Source organism: Mus caroli, unplaced genomic scaffold, assembly GCF_978045245.1.
Source record: "Mus caroli unplaced genomic scaffold, Mus_caroli_1 scaffold_9, whole genome shotgun sequence".
Lineage (NCBI taxonomy): Eukaryota > Metazoa > Chordata > Mammalia > Rodentia > Muridae > Mus > Mus caroli.
The window spans coordinates 124,802,225-124,818,248 of NW_028227264.1; the positions used below are offsets into that span (position 1 = coordinate 124,802,225).

The 16,024-nt window shown below is 38.8% G+C and overlaps 1 protein-coding gene across 11 annotated transcripts in view; it reads right to left on the bottom strand.

Annotated features, from left to right (window-relative positions):
- Positions 1 to 735: 735 nt before the first annotated feature.
- Positions 736 to 16,024, bottom strand: part of Slc16a7 (solute carrier family 16 member 7) — a 164,965-nt gene continuing 149,676 nt past the window's right edge. For all 11 annotated transcript variants that reach the window (XM_085843229.1, XM_029482308.2, XM_085843225.1 and 8 more), the window contains 3 exons: positions 6,202 to 6,345; positions 3,863 to 4,675; positions 736 to 1,542 (listed from right to left, as the gene is read on the bottom strand). In XM_085843229.1, the coding sequence (XP_085699355.1) occupies positions 1,262 to 1,542; positions 3,863 to 4,675; positions 6,202 to 6,345 (1,238 nt within the window). In that variant the 3' untranslated portion in view covers positions 736 to 1,261. The remainder of the gene's footprint in view (positions 1,543 to 3,862; positions 4,676 to 6,201; positions 6,346 to 16,024) is intronic.

Here is a 16,024-nt window from a genome sequence, read left to right on the forward strand (position 1 = left end):
ATTTTCAAGTGTTTCCCCTCCTTTTATAACAAGAGGTGTCTTCTGGGATGGAATTCAAGGTCTGGGTTTGGTTTTTGCTTTTGCTTATTGTAGTAAAGAATTATAAATTATAAGTCCCTGTTAGCAGGGCTCAGGAATGACCCCTGGTCTTGTCAGTTCCACACCTATGAATTACTCATGAGATCAAGCTTATGTCACTACTTTGTGCTGGAGGGAAAAACAGAATCTAGTCTACTTGAATATTTCAGCTCTTCTCATTTATTTGGCTTGGATAGTTCAGCACCCCATTAAATCTGCATTAAGCCCCCATTTTAAAAAGTCATCAAAAGATGTACATCATTGCTTTACAGGCTTCTAAAGCATGGATTCATCTGATTTTTCAGGGTCTCTGCATTTTAAATCAAGTTATGTGTTAGGTGTGAATTCTGGAAATTAATAGAGGGGTTCTATTGTCTAGCACCCAGCCCTGATTGTGACCTCTCAAATAAACTGTGTAGACAGGTGTGCAGATTAAACTGGCACAAGTATGGCAGATTGATGGTGAAAAACTAGTTCTGTTTTGTTTTTAACCAAACTTATCCATGTAGATTTTTTTCCCTTTAGCCTTCTTTGAGCTAATAACACTTCGATTTTTTTCATCGTAGTTATTTTTAATCCACACTGCAAAACTGCACACAAATATAACATATTCCTGCTTCCCAGAGTTTTCCTTTGACTTAAAAATGACTATGATAATAATTTTTTCAAATCCATTTATTTCTTTATGATCTCCCGATACTCAGTGTTTTCATAGATACATGTGTAATTCTTTGTGTGTTGAAAAGAAAAACTGATTGTCCTCAATTCACTTCATGATTTAATATCAAATGAAAAAAATGAACCTTCAAGAGAGTCATTTTGTAGTATTAATTTTGAATTGTGCTTAGGTGAGCCAAGGTCTGGAATACAGATCTAATTCTGCAGCTAAAAGTAAAAGTCGGTGGAAGATTTAAAAAATTCGTTGTTTTCATCACAACTCAGGTGTGAAGATGAGCAAGTGCATGGGTTTTCTACGTGCACCATCTCAAGAGTTGACCATCCCAACATATGTTAAAGCATGAGTTTATACTATGGCATTGAGGAAGATACCAGTTTTGTTACTGTTTGCGATGTTTTTGTTGCAGCTAAAATCCTTTGCAATTCTTTAGAAAATAAAAACACACACACACAAAGAAACTCATGATGAAATTCATGAACACTGATTCTTCGGCGATGAGACTTGTTAAATATTACTCTCTTTGTCCCTGTCTGAGGGAGGGCTGTGTGCTGCATTTGAAACTTTGACAGTAACTTCGTCCTGTTTAGATCTGTTCAGGGCCTCCATTTCTCTGGACGCGTGTGAAACTGACTTCTTCTTCTTTGCCTTCTCTCTCTTCCTTTCCTTCTCGAGAAGTCTATAGTTTATAGCATTGCCAATCAGTAGGTAAGTGCCTGATACTAACACGACTGCTCCACTGGCTATGTACAGGTATTTATATTCTCCAGTTATATCAAGCAATTTACCTGTGAAACAAAGAACATCCTTTAAGAAGGTATGATAAGGTGATAATGTGGTCTCACAGAGGGTTAGGCTGTGGGGAAGATCCCCTCTGGCTGGTTCTCTCTACCCCCCCCCCGACCCCCCCCCCCCTGCAGGCTCCTCCAGCAGGAAGTTCCTGGGGAGCTTCCCATTGCCTTGGGGTCCAGTGTTTCAATTGCCTGATAGTCAGGCCAAGAGACATGAGTGTCTCTTTAGAACTTTTTTTTTTTTGCCGGACCAGTTCTAGTCCTACCTAAGCATCACACTTAAAGCTTCATTGCTGGAGCTGTCTAACTTACAGGAGGCTCTGCGGTCTCCCTTCCTTTTCCCTGCTTACTGCTGTCTCCACTTTCTTTCCATCATTTGTGTGTTTTGTTTTGTTTTGTTTTGTTTTTAATTTGTACTAGATCCCAGTCACAGCCCTACTCTCTCCGCTCTTCCCAGTCCTGCCCTTACTTTGCAAAGACCCGTTGGGATTTCTTATCGTTCATTAACGGCTTCACTACGCTCATCACAGGCTGAGCTTTTACCTGGGCTATTCTTATCTGTGCTATTCTCTCTTATTGTGACTATGAAGTGATCTGAATGTGATTAAATAGCCAGTGCTCTCTGAACTATGGATTGCCTTGCTTTTTAAAATTAATTTTACCAAACTAAGGCCTGGTTGCTTTCTAATTTTTAAAAGATCTGTTTTATTTGTGTGTGTGTGTGTGTGTGTGTGTGTGTATGTCTGCTTATGCACATATATTTGCATGTGTCCTTTGAGACCTGAGGTGGGCAGTGGAGCTGGAGTTACCAACCTTCCTGAGCTCCCTAACAGCAGGACTAGGAACTGAATTCTTGTCCTCTGGAACAGAAGTAAGTACTCTTAGCAACTGCTGGGCCAGCTCTCCAGTCTCCAGATTGTGGACTTTTAAATGAGGTCAAACATAGCGCATAGTCTCAACCATTTTGCAGGACATTTTAATAGAACCTTGTCCATAGGTGTTGTACCACTTTGGAGGTTAAAACCTTCTTGGTTTTATGGAATCACAAACTAGCCTGGAAGAATCTATCTGCTTCATTTGACTAAAACTTGCCTGGTGTCACTGAGGCTGAAGGTCACACTTTTTTTTCAGCTTATGCTTAGTTTTTCCTTCTTTGTAATGCAAATATTAAATTCTTAATAATTCCTAAGGATGGGCAAGCTTTAATGTCTAGTACTGTTATAACTTATATTCCAACTAATTGTGATGTAGACTTTCAAGTGCATCTGCTTGGTCAGATCTCCTCATGTTTTGATGGTAATACAGTTAGTACTAATTGAGCTCTTTGAAATATTCCTGCTTTAGAGAATTTCTCTGGTTAATTAGGAACAATTGTTACACACCAGTCAGGGTTTGGTGAACTTGTTTGCATAAGCGTCACACATACATGGTGGAAAAATTTACACTAGCAGGGTCCTGAACAAGATGGGGCAGACCGAGAACCTAAATAAATGAGCTCAGTGTTCATGATATCCACAGAGGCATTGCTGGATATGATGCCCCCCCCCCCCCCCCCCGTTAACCAGTAACACCACTATCATGGTCATTGAAAATCTAACACTAAAGAAGGCTTTAACATACATCCATCAGGGAAAGCACTTTCTATTTATCTTTATATTGTAAACTTAAATAGTAGAACTGCCTACTAGAGTTTTCTTCTGCGAGTAGTCTCAATGTATTTCAAAAGGAAGTCACGAAACAATCCACAGGCAAGCCAACAAAACCCAGTGGCTCTATAATGTCTATTGTAACCATTTTTTTCTCCCACTGGCTTTTTATTCTCTTCTTTTTTTTTTTTTTTTGTTGTTGTTGTTGTTCCTCTAACCCCCTTTGTGTCTTTCTTTTTAAATTTTTTTTTAAAGGCCAATTTCTCAACATTTTGTTTTGGTGGTCTCTAAATGCACTTGATTTTCTCAGGAGGAAGTTTAAAGTCGATGCTTTCATGGCCATCTGTGAGACCACTGCAGATCCTGAAAGTACATCTCATCTTTGTCATTTGTAAATATGGAGCAGAAATTACTTACTCAAAAACATGAACTATAATTTACTCTCCTACTATATCAATGATATTGACTTTAGCTCATAACTTTGTAAGCCCAAGATCTTAAATTTTGGGTTAAATCAACCAGTTATGAAACATTCAGGTGTAAAACTTCTCTAGTCTTTTAGGCAACTAATGTTATTCACACGTTAATCATCTAATAAAGCACACTAAAAAGTACTTGTTCATAGACATTTATGTTATTATCCTGCTATCCCTGATGAGAAATATTCTTACCAGCCAGAGGAGGACCGAAAAGAACTGGACAACACTCCACGATTGTTGTGAGTCCCACAGCACTGGAGAACCTGGTAGCTCCAACAATGTCCATAAGGCATTCAAAGAGGAGACTGCTAATACTTCCAAATCCCAATCCAAAAAATACAACGTAGACTACCAAAGCTGAGTAGGAAGTTGCTAGGGGGCATAAGAGATGGCATATGCCAGTAAAGATGATTGCAGAGCTGAAGAGGTACTGGATTCGTGGACGGATTAAGCTAGTGTTGGCTATTAATCCTACAGAAGGCCGAGCAAACATATCGATAAAAGCCATCACAGACAGTAAAAGAGCTGAGTTATAGTCATCCACTCCTATGTGTTTAGCGTATTGAGCCAAGAATATAATAGGGGCAAAAATCCCTAAAAACAATATGACGTTTCCAGATAGGTAGATCAAAAATCCTCTATGCATAAAAAGGCTGAAATCTAAAAACCTATTAACCTTTTGTGCTGTTGATACCTTACTGGCTTTCTTCAAAGTTGAATCATGTCTTGAGCCAACCTTACTTTTAGACTTCTTAGTATTTGGATTTGGCCCAACAGGTCTCATGAGGCACCCAGCCACACAGGAGTGCAAAAATATGCCTCCCAAAATCAAAAAACTCCCCTTCCAGCCATAGTTGTTAAATAGGTACTGATTGAAAGGAGCCAGTGTGCTTAAGAAAACAGGACTTCCAGCCATGGCACAGCCATTTGCAAGTGGTCGTCTTCTATAGAAGTATTTTCCAATTATTGTTAAGGCAGGTTGCAGGTTGAATGCTAATCCTAAACCTAAAACAGAAAAGGAAAAACAAGGCAAAGAGAGAAAGAAAACAATATCACATTACTCACCAGTGAAATTCCTCAAAATGTCCACTACAGACGATAAGACAATCAGACATTAAACAGGACATTGTGATCTTTGAGGGCTATAAGCAGAAATGTAACTATACAAAAACAAACTAAATTGGTTTTCATAACTAAACATAGTAAGAATGTTTCAGAGTCCTTTGTTTTCAGGTAGAGAAATAAGGGGCTACTGAGGTATGAATGAGACACCACAGAATAGGCTATGACAAGGAGTAAATTATGACTTCTTAGTCAGAATTGTATAATGTCACAGATAAATTGGTTCCTTCCTTTTCATATATATTTATGCACAAATAAATGAAGCAGATTTGAGATTTAAAAATGTTGGTGCTCTGCTATTCCAGTAACATGAATTATTCACAAAAGAGTCACAATTTTGAACAGTTCTACCTCCTCACAGATATTGTCTTCAATACCATGCAATAATAAAATAGAGAAATAAGTTTATGCCGTTATTTCATTACATATCCATCGCATTCTCAATTTGATATCTAGAGAGCTACACATGGGTTAACTAACAATGGTCTCCTTTTATGAATCTGGCATATATTTTAGGAATCTTTAGTTGACTCTTTGGGGCCGAGTTCACATGCTGAGATTCTCCTCAGTGTGGGTTCTTGCCGATCACCCAGATATGATCCTACCAAAACAATGGTGTCTTTATCTCACCTTCATTGTCTTCTCTAGTAAGAAACAAGAGAGTCAGGATGTCTGTATATGTGGAATATGGGCAGTCTCCCCACAACAGTCCTTGGCTTTGATATGGAATGCTTAGGTTTAACATTTAAAGTATCAAAAATATCATATGAAAAGCCAGAGTCACATGGAGAGGTGACAAATGCAAAGAGTGATCATCACTATTATTGTAGTTCTTTACTTTTTTGCTCTTAGTATGTAGTTCAGTTGGGTCTTGAACTCACTGTGCAATCCAAATTAACATTGGACTCACAGTTTCTTACCTCAATTTCACCTATGCTGGTTTTACAATATTATATACTATATAATACATAATAATATATAATAACATATATATATTATAATAAATATAGCAGACAATTATTGTAATGATTACTATTCATTAGCCTCTAAAGCCTAATTTTTTCTTCAGCAAATAGCTTATGAGTTTAAATCTAGACTGACCTCAGTTCAAAACTAAAGAGAAAATGTTAATTTAGCCTTTATTATCCAGAAGTATACACAGACAGTCTGGTCTCCAGTCTAGTTGAGAGGTGAACCCGGGACCCGGTGGTGATAATTCACCTACATGGGACAGAAGGAGTTCCCTCATATCTCCTGGACTCAAGGTTCCTGTCAAAGTATTTTAATGTATCGGAGAAAAATACCTCAGAATAGACTTTACTTTTAAAAATAAATTCAAACAAAACATTGAGAATTGTTTCTTGCTCATGCTTTTCATACAGTTCAGATGAAAGCAGAACCTGGATTACCTCCAATGAAGCCAACGGTGAGATAAAGCTCTATCACGCTGTTGCTGTAAGAAGCCAAGATCATTCCAGTGCAGCATAATAGTCCTCCCACTATCACCACAGGCCGGCTGCCATAGTTATTCACCAACACACTACTGATGGGACCTGAGGTAGACAAATGATTAAAAAATTATTAGTTGAAGGGAATCATAGATTTATCCTTAATACTTCTTTGTTCTGAGAGATGAAAGAGTACAGTTCAGTGATCAAAAGAGATCAGTGCACATGTAATATGTCAACATGCATCTCATCAGCTGGTTTGTTTTTAACTGTTGTTTGAATTGCTTTTCTGAGATGGGAGAAGGGAGTCCAGGACTAGGGTGACCTTCCTATCTCAAAGGCCTGATTATATGGAACTAGAAAAAAGAATTGCCACTTCCAGCTGGGGAGTTATTTAATTTACTTTTTTTTTTAAAGATTTATTTATTTTATATATGTGAGTACATTGTCGCTGTCTTCAGACACACCAGAAGAGGGCATCAGACCCCAATACAGATGGTTGTGAGTCACCATGTGGTTGCTGGGAATTGAACTCAGGACCTCAGGAAGAGTACTCAGTGCTGAACCATCTCTCCAGTTCCTTGATTTACTTTCAAAGATTAATTTTAATTTTTGTGAGTGTGAGCATGTGTGTGTGTCTTTGTGTTGAGTGTGTATGTATATGTGAGTTTTTGTTTGTGTGTGTGAATTTGTATGTGTGTCTGGGTGTGTAGTGTGTGTCCTTGTGTCTGTGTGTGTTTGCATATGTGTCTGTGAGTGTAGAGTGTGTGTATGTGGGTCTGCATATGTTGCATGTCTGTGTGTGCAGTATGTCTGTGTGTGTCAGAGTGTGTGTATGTGTGTTTCTCTCTGTGTGTAGTGTGAGTGTGTATGTGTGGTATGAGTGTGTGTGTGTGTGTGTGTGAAAACAGGATGAAGAGGCAATCAAATTCCCTATTGCTAGCCAAATGTGGGTTCTGGGAACTGAACTCATGTCCTTTGCAAGAACAGCAAGTACTCCTAACTTCTGGGTGCACTGCCCCAGTTCCTGTTGCATTTTTTAATCATAGTATAAAAACATGAAAAACAAATTGGGAACATTTCACATATATAGTGTTTAAGACTAATATCAATCAAATGTAAAAGTTTTCAATGGAACAGTTAATAGGCTTCAAGTATCTTTAGAATGATAGTAAATTATGCTATAAAAGATCTAGGAATTATACAAAGCTTTAGTCAATATTTCTGAAATAATGTGTATATAGGCACACAAGTTATTAACTGGAGCTTAAGTTGTTAGTTATCCTTAAATATGACTATTCTTTACTATCATATTTTATTGATTCTTATTTTTAAGGTTTTATTTTTAAAATTGTGTGTAGTATGTGTTGTGTGCACTACGTGTGTGTGTGTGTATGTGTATGCATGTTTGTTTGTGTGTCCATGTTTTGCATGTGTCTGTGCTCATGAATGTGTGTGTGTGTCTATGCATGCAAGTACTTGTGTAGACCAACACATACATGGATATATGAATGTTATTGATGCTGCACTCAGACGCCATAACAGGGTATCAGATTTCCTAGGGCTTGCCTCTGAACTATTTACCAGGCCCACACTTCCATCATTTAAGATGCTGATTGTTGCAGATGCCTTGAGCCACCAATGACCACAAGATGAGACTCCTAATCCAGTTCTTTGCCTGCCAGCCCTTCAGGGAATACCCAGAAAACAGTAAGCTTCACCCTGCCCTCCTCTGCACGCTATTTCCCTTGGCTACAATATCACCTGTGTTCCTGGATACTGGTTGCTGCCCAGAACAAGCAGAAGCTTTTGAACATCAAGGAGCTCTATTTGCATCCCGGGAGGCCTGCCTTCACACAGGAAAAACAGAAGGCTGAAGTCATCAGGACCAACCAGCTTGGCATACATCCCTGGAAGCCTGCTACCACCAGGGACTACCAGCTCTACCTACAACCCCAAATGCCTGCTCCCATCAGGTATAACACACTAGGGAGAACCAGACAGCCTAAAGGTCGGCATAAGAGCACAATCAACAAAAGTCAAAGCAATATGCTACCACCACAATCTAGCTATCCTAATACAGCAAGCTCTGAATATTCTCATACACCTGCATAGCAAAATATGTCCTTCAATCTAATCTAATAGAGATGATAAAAAGCCTTTAAAGAGGTAATTAATAAATCCTTTAATGAAATACAGGAAAATACAAGATGGTACGAGTCCTTAAAGAGGAAATGAATAAATATAATGAAATATAGGAAAATGTGATCAAAAAGGTGATAGAAATAAAACTGTGCAAACCATGAAAATGAAAATAGAAATATAGAAAACCCAAAGTGAGGGAATTCTGGAGACAGAAAACTTAGGAAAGAGAACAGGAACTACAGACACAAGGATCACCAACAGAACAAGAGATGGAAGGGAGAGTCTCAGGCATAGAAGATAACATAGAAGAAATTGATACATATGTTAAAGAAAATGTTAAAGCAAAAAGTTGCTAACACAAAACTATGAAAAGACCAAACCTAAGAATAATAAAAGTAAAAGATTCCTAGTTAAAAAGGACAAGAAAATATCTTCACCAAAACTATACAAAAAAAAAATTTCCCTAACCTAAGAAAACTAGATGTCTACAAATGTACTAGAAGCTTACATAATACCACTTTGAGTGGACCAGCAAAGAAAAGCCACAAGCCACATAATAATAAAACACTAAATGCACAGAACAAAGATAGAATATTAAAAGCCATGAGGGATAAAGGCCAAGTAACAAATAAAGGCAAGACCTATTAGAATTACACCAGATTTCTCAACAGAGACTTTAAAAGCCAGAAGGCCCTAGGAACATGTTTTACAGTCTCTAAGAGGTCCCACTAAATCTAGAAACATTTACAGTCACCATAGATAGAGAAAACAAGGTATTCTATGACAAAACAAAATTTAAGCAATATTTTCCACCAATCCAGTTCTACAGAGGATACCAGAAAGAAATCTCCAATACAAGTATAACCATACTCAAGAAAATGTAAGATATAGATAATTCCACACAAGGAAAACCAAAAGAAGATAAACACACACACATATATGCACACACATGCACATTTGTACACACACAAGCACCACCAACACCAAAATAACAGGAAACAACAATCATTGGTCATTAATAGATCTCAATAGCCACACTTGAACAGAGTGGTTACATAAAAAGGATCCATCATTCTGCTGCATACAAGAAACACACCTCAGCATCAAAGATAGACATTACCTCAGAGAAAAGGGATGGAAAAGGTTTTCCAAGGAAATGGACCCAAGAAACAAGCTGGAGTAGCCATTCTCTATCTAATAAAATTGACTTTCAACCAAAAGTAACCAAAAAAGATGTAAAAGGACACTTGATACTCATCAAGAAAATAATTCAGCAAGGTGACATCACAACCATTTAGAGCACCTATATTCACAAAAGAAACAGTACTAAAGCTTAAATCACACATGAAACCCTCAGCATGAATAATAGGAGATGTCAACACCCCATTTTCACAAATAGACAAATCATTGAGACTGAATGTAAAGAGAAAAATAACACAGAGGGTAGTAACTAAATGGCCCTCATAGGTATCTACAGAAGTTTTACCCAAGCACAAATGATTATACCTCCTTCTCAGCAGTTCATGGAACCTTCTCCAAAACTGACCATATAGTAAGCCAAATTGATCTTCATCAGATACAAGAAAATTGAAATAACGTCTTGTATTCTATCAGACCACCATGGATTAAATCTAGACTTAAACAACAACAGAAACAGAAGAAAGTCCACATATGCATGGACATGAAACAGCTCTCTACTTAATGATCACTGGGTCAGGGAAGAAATAAAGAAATTAATGACTTTATAGAATTCAATGGAAATGAAGGCAACATACCAACACTTATGGGCCACAATGAAAGCAGTACTCAGAGGAAAGCTCATAGCACTAAGGGTCTTCATAAAGAAACTGGAAAAGTTCTCGTACTAATAATATAAATCTACTCCTAGAAGTACTAGAAAACAAAGAGAAGCAAATACACCCAAGAATCCAAGAGGGGTAGATAGCAGGAAACAGTCAAACTCAGAGCTGAAATCAATTAGAAACAAATAGAACAATAAAAAAGAATCAACAAAACTAGGAACTGGTTCTTTGAAAAAAATCAACAAGATAGACAAACCCTTAGCCAAACTAACTAAAAGGCAGAGAGACTATACCCAAATTAAATAGTCAGAAATGAAAAGGGAAACATAAAAACAGACACTTGGGAAAATCAAAGAATCATTAGGTCTTACTTCTAAAGCCTGTACTCCATAATATTGGAAAAGCTAAATGAAATGAATGATTTTCTAGACAGATACTACTCACCAAAGTTAAATGAAGATCAGGTAAACTATTTAAACAGCTCTATAACCCTAAGAAAATAGAAGCAATTGTTAGTCTCCCAAGCACAAAAAGACTAGGGCCAGATGGTTTTAGTCCAGGATTCTACCAGACTTTCAAAGAAGAGATAATATCAATGCTTCTCAAACTATTCCACAAAAATAGAAACAGAAGGAACATTGACAAACTCATTCTATGAGGCCACAGTCACCATGTTACCTAAACTCACAAAGACTCAATAAAGAGTTTCAGACTAGCTGGGCAGTGGTGGCGTATGCCTTTAATCCCAGCACTTGGGAGGCAGAGGCAGGCAAATTTCTGAGTTTGAGGCCATCCTGGTCTACAGAGTGAGTTCCAGGACATCCAGGGCTACACAGAGAAACTATGTCTCAAAAAAAAAAAAAAAAAAAAAAAAAAGAAAGAAAAAAAAGAAAAAAGAGTTTCAGACTAATCTCTCCCTTATTAAAACTGAGACAAAGTGATCAATAAAATACTGGCAACCCAAATCCAATAACACATCAAAAATATCATCTACCATACATATCAAGTGGACTTCATCCCAAGAATGCAGGTGGCTCAATATACACATATCCATCAATGTAATCCACCACACAAACAAATCAAAAGAAAACCAAAATCATTATGACCATCTCACTAGATATCAAAATGTCTTTAACAAAATCCATCACTCCTTCATGATTAAAATCTTGGAGAGATTAGGGATGCATGGTTCCCACATAAACCCAGAAAAGACTATATACAATAAGCCGACAGCCACCATCACATTAAATTGAAAGAAATTTAAAGCAATTCCACTAAAATCAGGGACAAGACAAGACTGTCCACTCTCTCCTGATCTCTTCAAAATAGTACTTAGGTCCTAGCTAGATCAGACAACTAAAGAAAATCAGGTGATACAAACTAGAAATGAAAAAAAAATCAAAGTATCACTACTTGCAGATGATATGATAGTATACATAAGCGACCCTTCCAAAAATCCACCAGAGAACTTCAACAGCTGATAAACACCTTCAGTAAAGTGGCTGAATACAAAGAAATTTGTAGCCCATCTTTACAAAAATGAAAAATGGCCTTAGAGAGAAATCAGGGAAAACACCACTTTCACAATAATCACAAATAATACAAAATATCTTGGTGTGCCTCTAACCAAGCATGTGAAAGACCTTTCTGACAAGAATTTCAAGTCCCTGAAGAAAGAAATTGAAGATATCAGAAGATGGAAAGATTCCCCCATACTTATTGATTGTTAGAATTAAAATAATTAACATGGCCAGTTTACCAGAAGCATTCTATGGATTCAATGCAATTTCCATCAAAATTCAAACACAATTCTTTACAGACATTAAATGACAATTATCAACTTCATATGGAAAAACAAAACAATCCTATAGAATAAATCATCCCTGACGTTGACCTATATTAGAGAGCAATAGCATAAAACAAAACAAAATGAAACAAAAAACAAACAAACAGCAACAACAACAAAAAAAACTGTGTGGTATTGGCATAGAAACAGACAGGTTTATCAATGGAATGAAATCAAAGACCCAGAAATAAACCCATATACCTATGCACACTTGATTTTGACAAAGCAGCCAAAACCATACAATGGAAAAGGGAGGTCATACTCAATAAAATGTTGCCTGTCTAACTGAATGACAACCAACCAAAGAGTATACATGAAGGGATCCATGTCTCCAGCTACATGTATAGCAGAGTATGGCCCTATCTGGCATCAATGGGAGGGGAGGCCCTTGGTTCTGTGGAGGCTTAATGGACCAGTGTAGGGGGATGCTAGAGGGGTGAAGCAAGGATGAGTGTGTGGAAGAGCACCCTCATAGAGGCAAAAGGGAATTGGGATGGGATGGGGAGATTCTGGAGGGGAAAACAGGAAGGGAGATATTATTTGAAATGTAAATGAATAACATGATTTTTAAAAAGAATACAAATAATCCATATTCATTACCCTGCTCAACATTCAAGTTCAAGTAGACCAAAGACCTCAATGTAAAACTAAATGGACTAAATGGACTAAATGGACTAGAACAGAAAGTAGGTTATAGCCTTGAACTCGTTGTTACAGAATACAATGTCCTGAACAGAAGAACACCAACATCTTAGGCACTGAGATCAACAATTAATAAATGGAACCTCACGAAACTGTAAAGTTTCTGTGAAGCAATGGATACTGTCAACTGACCAAAACAGCAGCCAGAAATTGGGAAAATATCTTCACCAACCCTACATCTGACAGAAGGCTAACATCCACAATATGAAAAGAACTCAGGAAGTTAGATAACAATCACCCAGATCAACCCAAATAAAAATAGGATATATAGCTAAACAGAGAATTCTTAGCAGAAGAATCTCAAATGGCAGAGAAACACTTAAAAACATGTTCAGCATCCATCATCAGGGAAATGCAAATCAAAATGACTCTCAGATTCCATCTTATAATCATCAGAAGGGCTAAGGTCAAAACAAATGCTGGCAAGGATGTGGAGAAAGAGGAACACTTTCCCAGTGCTGGCAGGAGTGCAAACATGTACAACCACTTTGGAAATCAATTTGGAAGTTTCTCAGAAAACTGGGAATAGTTCTATCTCAAGACACAGTTATCCCATTCCTGAGCCTATACCCAAAAGATGCTCCACCATCCTACAAGGACACTTGCTCACTATGTTCATAGCAGCTTTATTCATAATATCCAGAAACTGGAAACAACCTAGATGCCTCTCAACTGAAGAATAGATACAGAAAATGTGACGTATCTACACAATGGAATACTACTCATCCATTAAAAACAAAGACATGATGAATTTTTCAGGCAAATAAATGAAACCAAAAAAAAAAAAAAAAAAGAAATATCCTGAATGAGGTAAACCAGAAACAAAAGGACATGCATGGTATGTACTCATGTATTGGTGAATATTAGCCATAAAGTACAGGATAACTATGCTACAATCTACAGACCCAAAGAAACCAAATAACAAGGAGGACCCTAGGGATGATGCTTAAATCTTTCTCAAAAGAGAAAATGAAATAGATTTAGGAAGTGGTTGGATGGAGGAAACTGGATAGGAGTGTATTGGGAGGACAACATGATGAAAGGATCAGAAGTTGGGACAGCAGTCGAGAAAGAACAGAAATTAACAGTGGGAGAGGGAAAATGGAATCTCCGGGACACGCAGAGACCTGGGATGGGGGAGGCCCAAGGGAGTCTATGGGGATGACCCTAGTTGAGACTCTGAACTGTTGGGAACATGGAGACAAAAAAGTGGCCACCTCCTGTAGCCAGGCAGAACTCCCAGGGAAAGGATAAGAAACTCACACAAAAATCCCTTGTTTCAAAGTGTATCCTGCCAATGAGAAGTGCAGGGACTAAGACGGAGCAAAGGTGGAGGGAATGACTAACCAATGACTGGCTCAAATTGAAACTGATCCCATGGGCAAGAACCAATCCCTGACACCACTAATGATACTCTTTTAAGCTTGCAGATAGGAGCCTAGCATCGCTGTCGCCTGAGAGGCTCCACTCAGAAGCTACTAAAGCAAATGAGGAGACCCACAGCTTAACATTAGACAGAACTTGAGGAGTCTTTTGGAAGAGTCATGGGGAGATTGGGGGCTCCAAAGGACATAGGAAGTTCATAGGAAGACCAATAGAGTGAACTAACCTGGACCCTTGGGGGTTCCCAGAGAGTGCACTACCAACCAAAGAGCAAGCATGGGCTTGACCTGACCATCCCCCACACACACATGTTAACAGATATGCAGCATGGTCTTCATGTGGGTCCCCCAGAACTGGAGCAGGGGATGTCTGTGAATCTGTGGTCTCTTGTGGATCCAGTTTGTCCCACTACTGTGCTGCCTTATCTGGCCTCAGTGGGAGAGGATGTGTCTAATGCAGCTTAGACTTGATGTGCCATGGTGGGGTGATACGCAGGGGAGACTTCCCCTTCTCTGAGGAGAAGGAGAAGCGGGAATAGGAGAAGAAGCAGTGGGAGGCAGCGACTATGAAGAGAGGGGACCAGATATTGAGATGGAAAGGGAAAAAATAATCAATGGAAAAAAATGCTGATCTTTGTTGGTCACATGGCAACAGCAACATGACTAGTACAACTATCATACTTTAAGCACTTCTGGTTCTGTATTGCATTCCATGATTTGCATTAATTGCTTTGGATGGGCCTGGTGCTGTTTGTATTTTGATGCTAACTCAGCTCTCCTGGGAGGGGGTTTCAGACTCAGGTGACTTCTTGTGAACCAATCCCCTAATGAATAAAGGAGCCAATCATTGAGCAAGTAGGAGGGACTTCCGGGTTGGATAGGGGATGATAGGAGGAGGTGAGAGAGAGGGCACCTTTATGGACAGGGATAGTGTGAGGACAAGATGTAGTTACTAGTGTCTCCCAGCTTAGGGTTGTGAGACCCCAGCTAAAGAGTTTCTCCCTGAAAGGTAAAGCCCCTAAAACATTTCCCCAAGCTTGTTTTCCCTGATCTCTAAAAATGCAGCTAGAAAGAAGCTCTTTGTTCTCTATAGCCAGCAAAAAGCCTTTTTGTTTCTATACCTTACAACCAGAGATGCGATAATTGTAAAAGACCCAGCCAGGCACTTGCCTGGCTTCCTGTGCTGAGGACAGGAGATAAAAATTCAGAAAGAACTCACTCCCCACTTCTGCCTTGTAAATTTCACCAAGGGCACCAGGAAGAGAGGAACTCCGCCCAGCTCCTCCCAACTCCTCCCAACTCCTCCCAATTCCTCAGCTAGCTGTCAAAAGCCCCTTACTCTTTTGTTTTGTTTTGTTTTGTTTTGTTTTGTTTTGTTTTTTTGTTTTTTCGAGACCCTTACTCTTACAGCTCAGGGTGGAACTTCCCTGCCCTGCATGGCAAGAGTTCTCAGCTAGCTGATAATAAAACCTCTTGCAGTTTGCATCAGGTGTGGTTTTCTCTCTGGTCATTGGGGTACCGGCCAGCTCATCCCAGGACTTGAGCAGAGGCCCAGCTTCCGGGGTCTTACAGGGTGAATCCTGGTGGATTTGCCACTGGAGAAATTAGATTTAATATGGCTAAAAAGACTAGGATTATAGTTGTTGGTGACTTGACTGGGTTTCTGCCTGATGTGCACCACAAAGGCTGTGGGGTATTGAAGCGTGGTAATGACGCACCAGTGGGAACCTAGAGAGCTGGGTGGAGAGATTTTAGAGTTCTGAGTCAGAATCTCCACAAGATAAAGACAGGTTGGCCCTTGCCCTCCAGTGCATGGCCTGCCAGGCTTCTAGGGCAGAGAGTTGCTGGCACAAGCATGGGAACATGTCGGTTCTTTTTTAATATTTCCCGCAACATTAATAATCCTA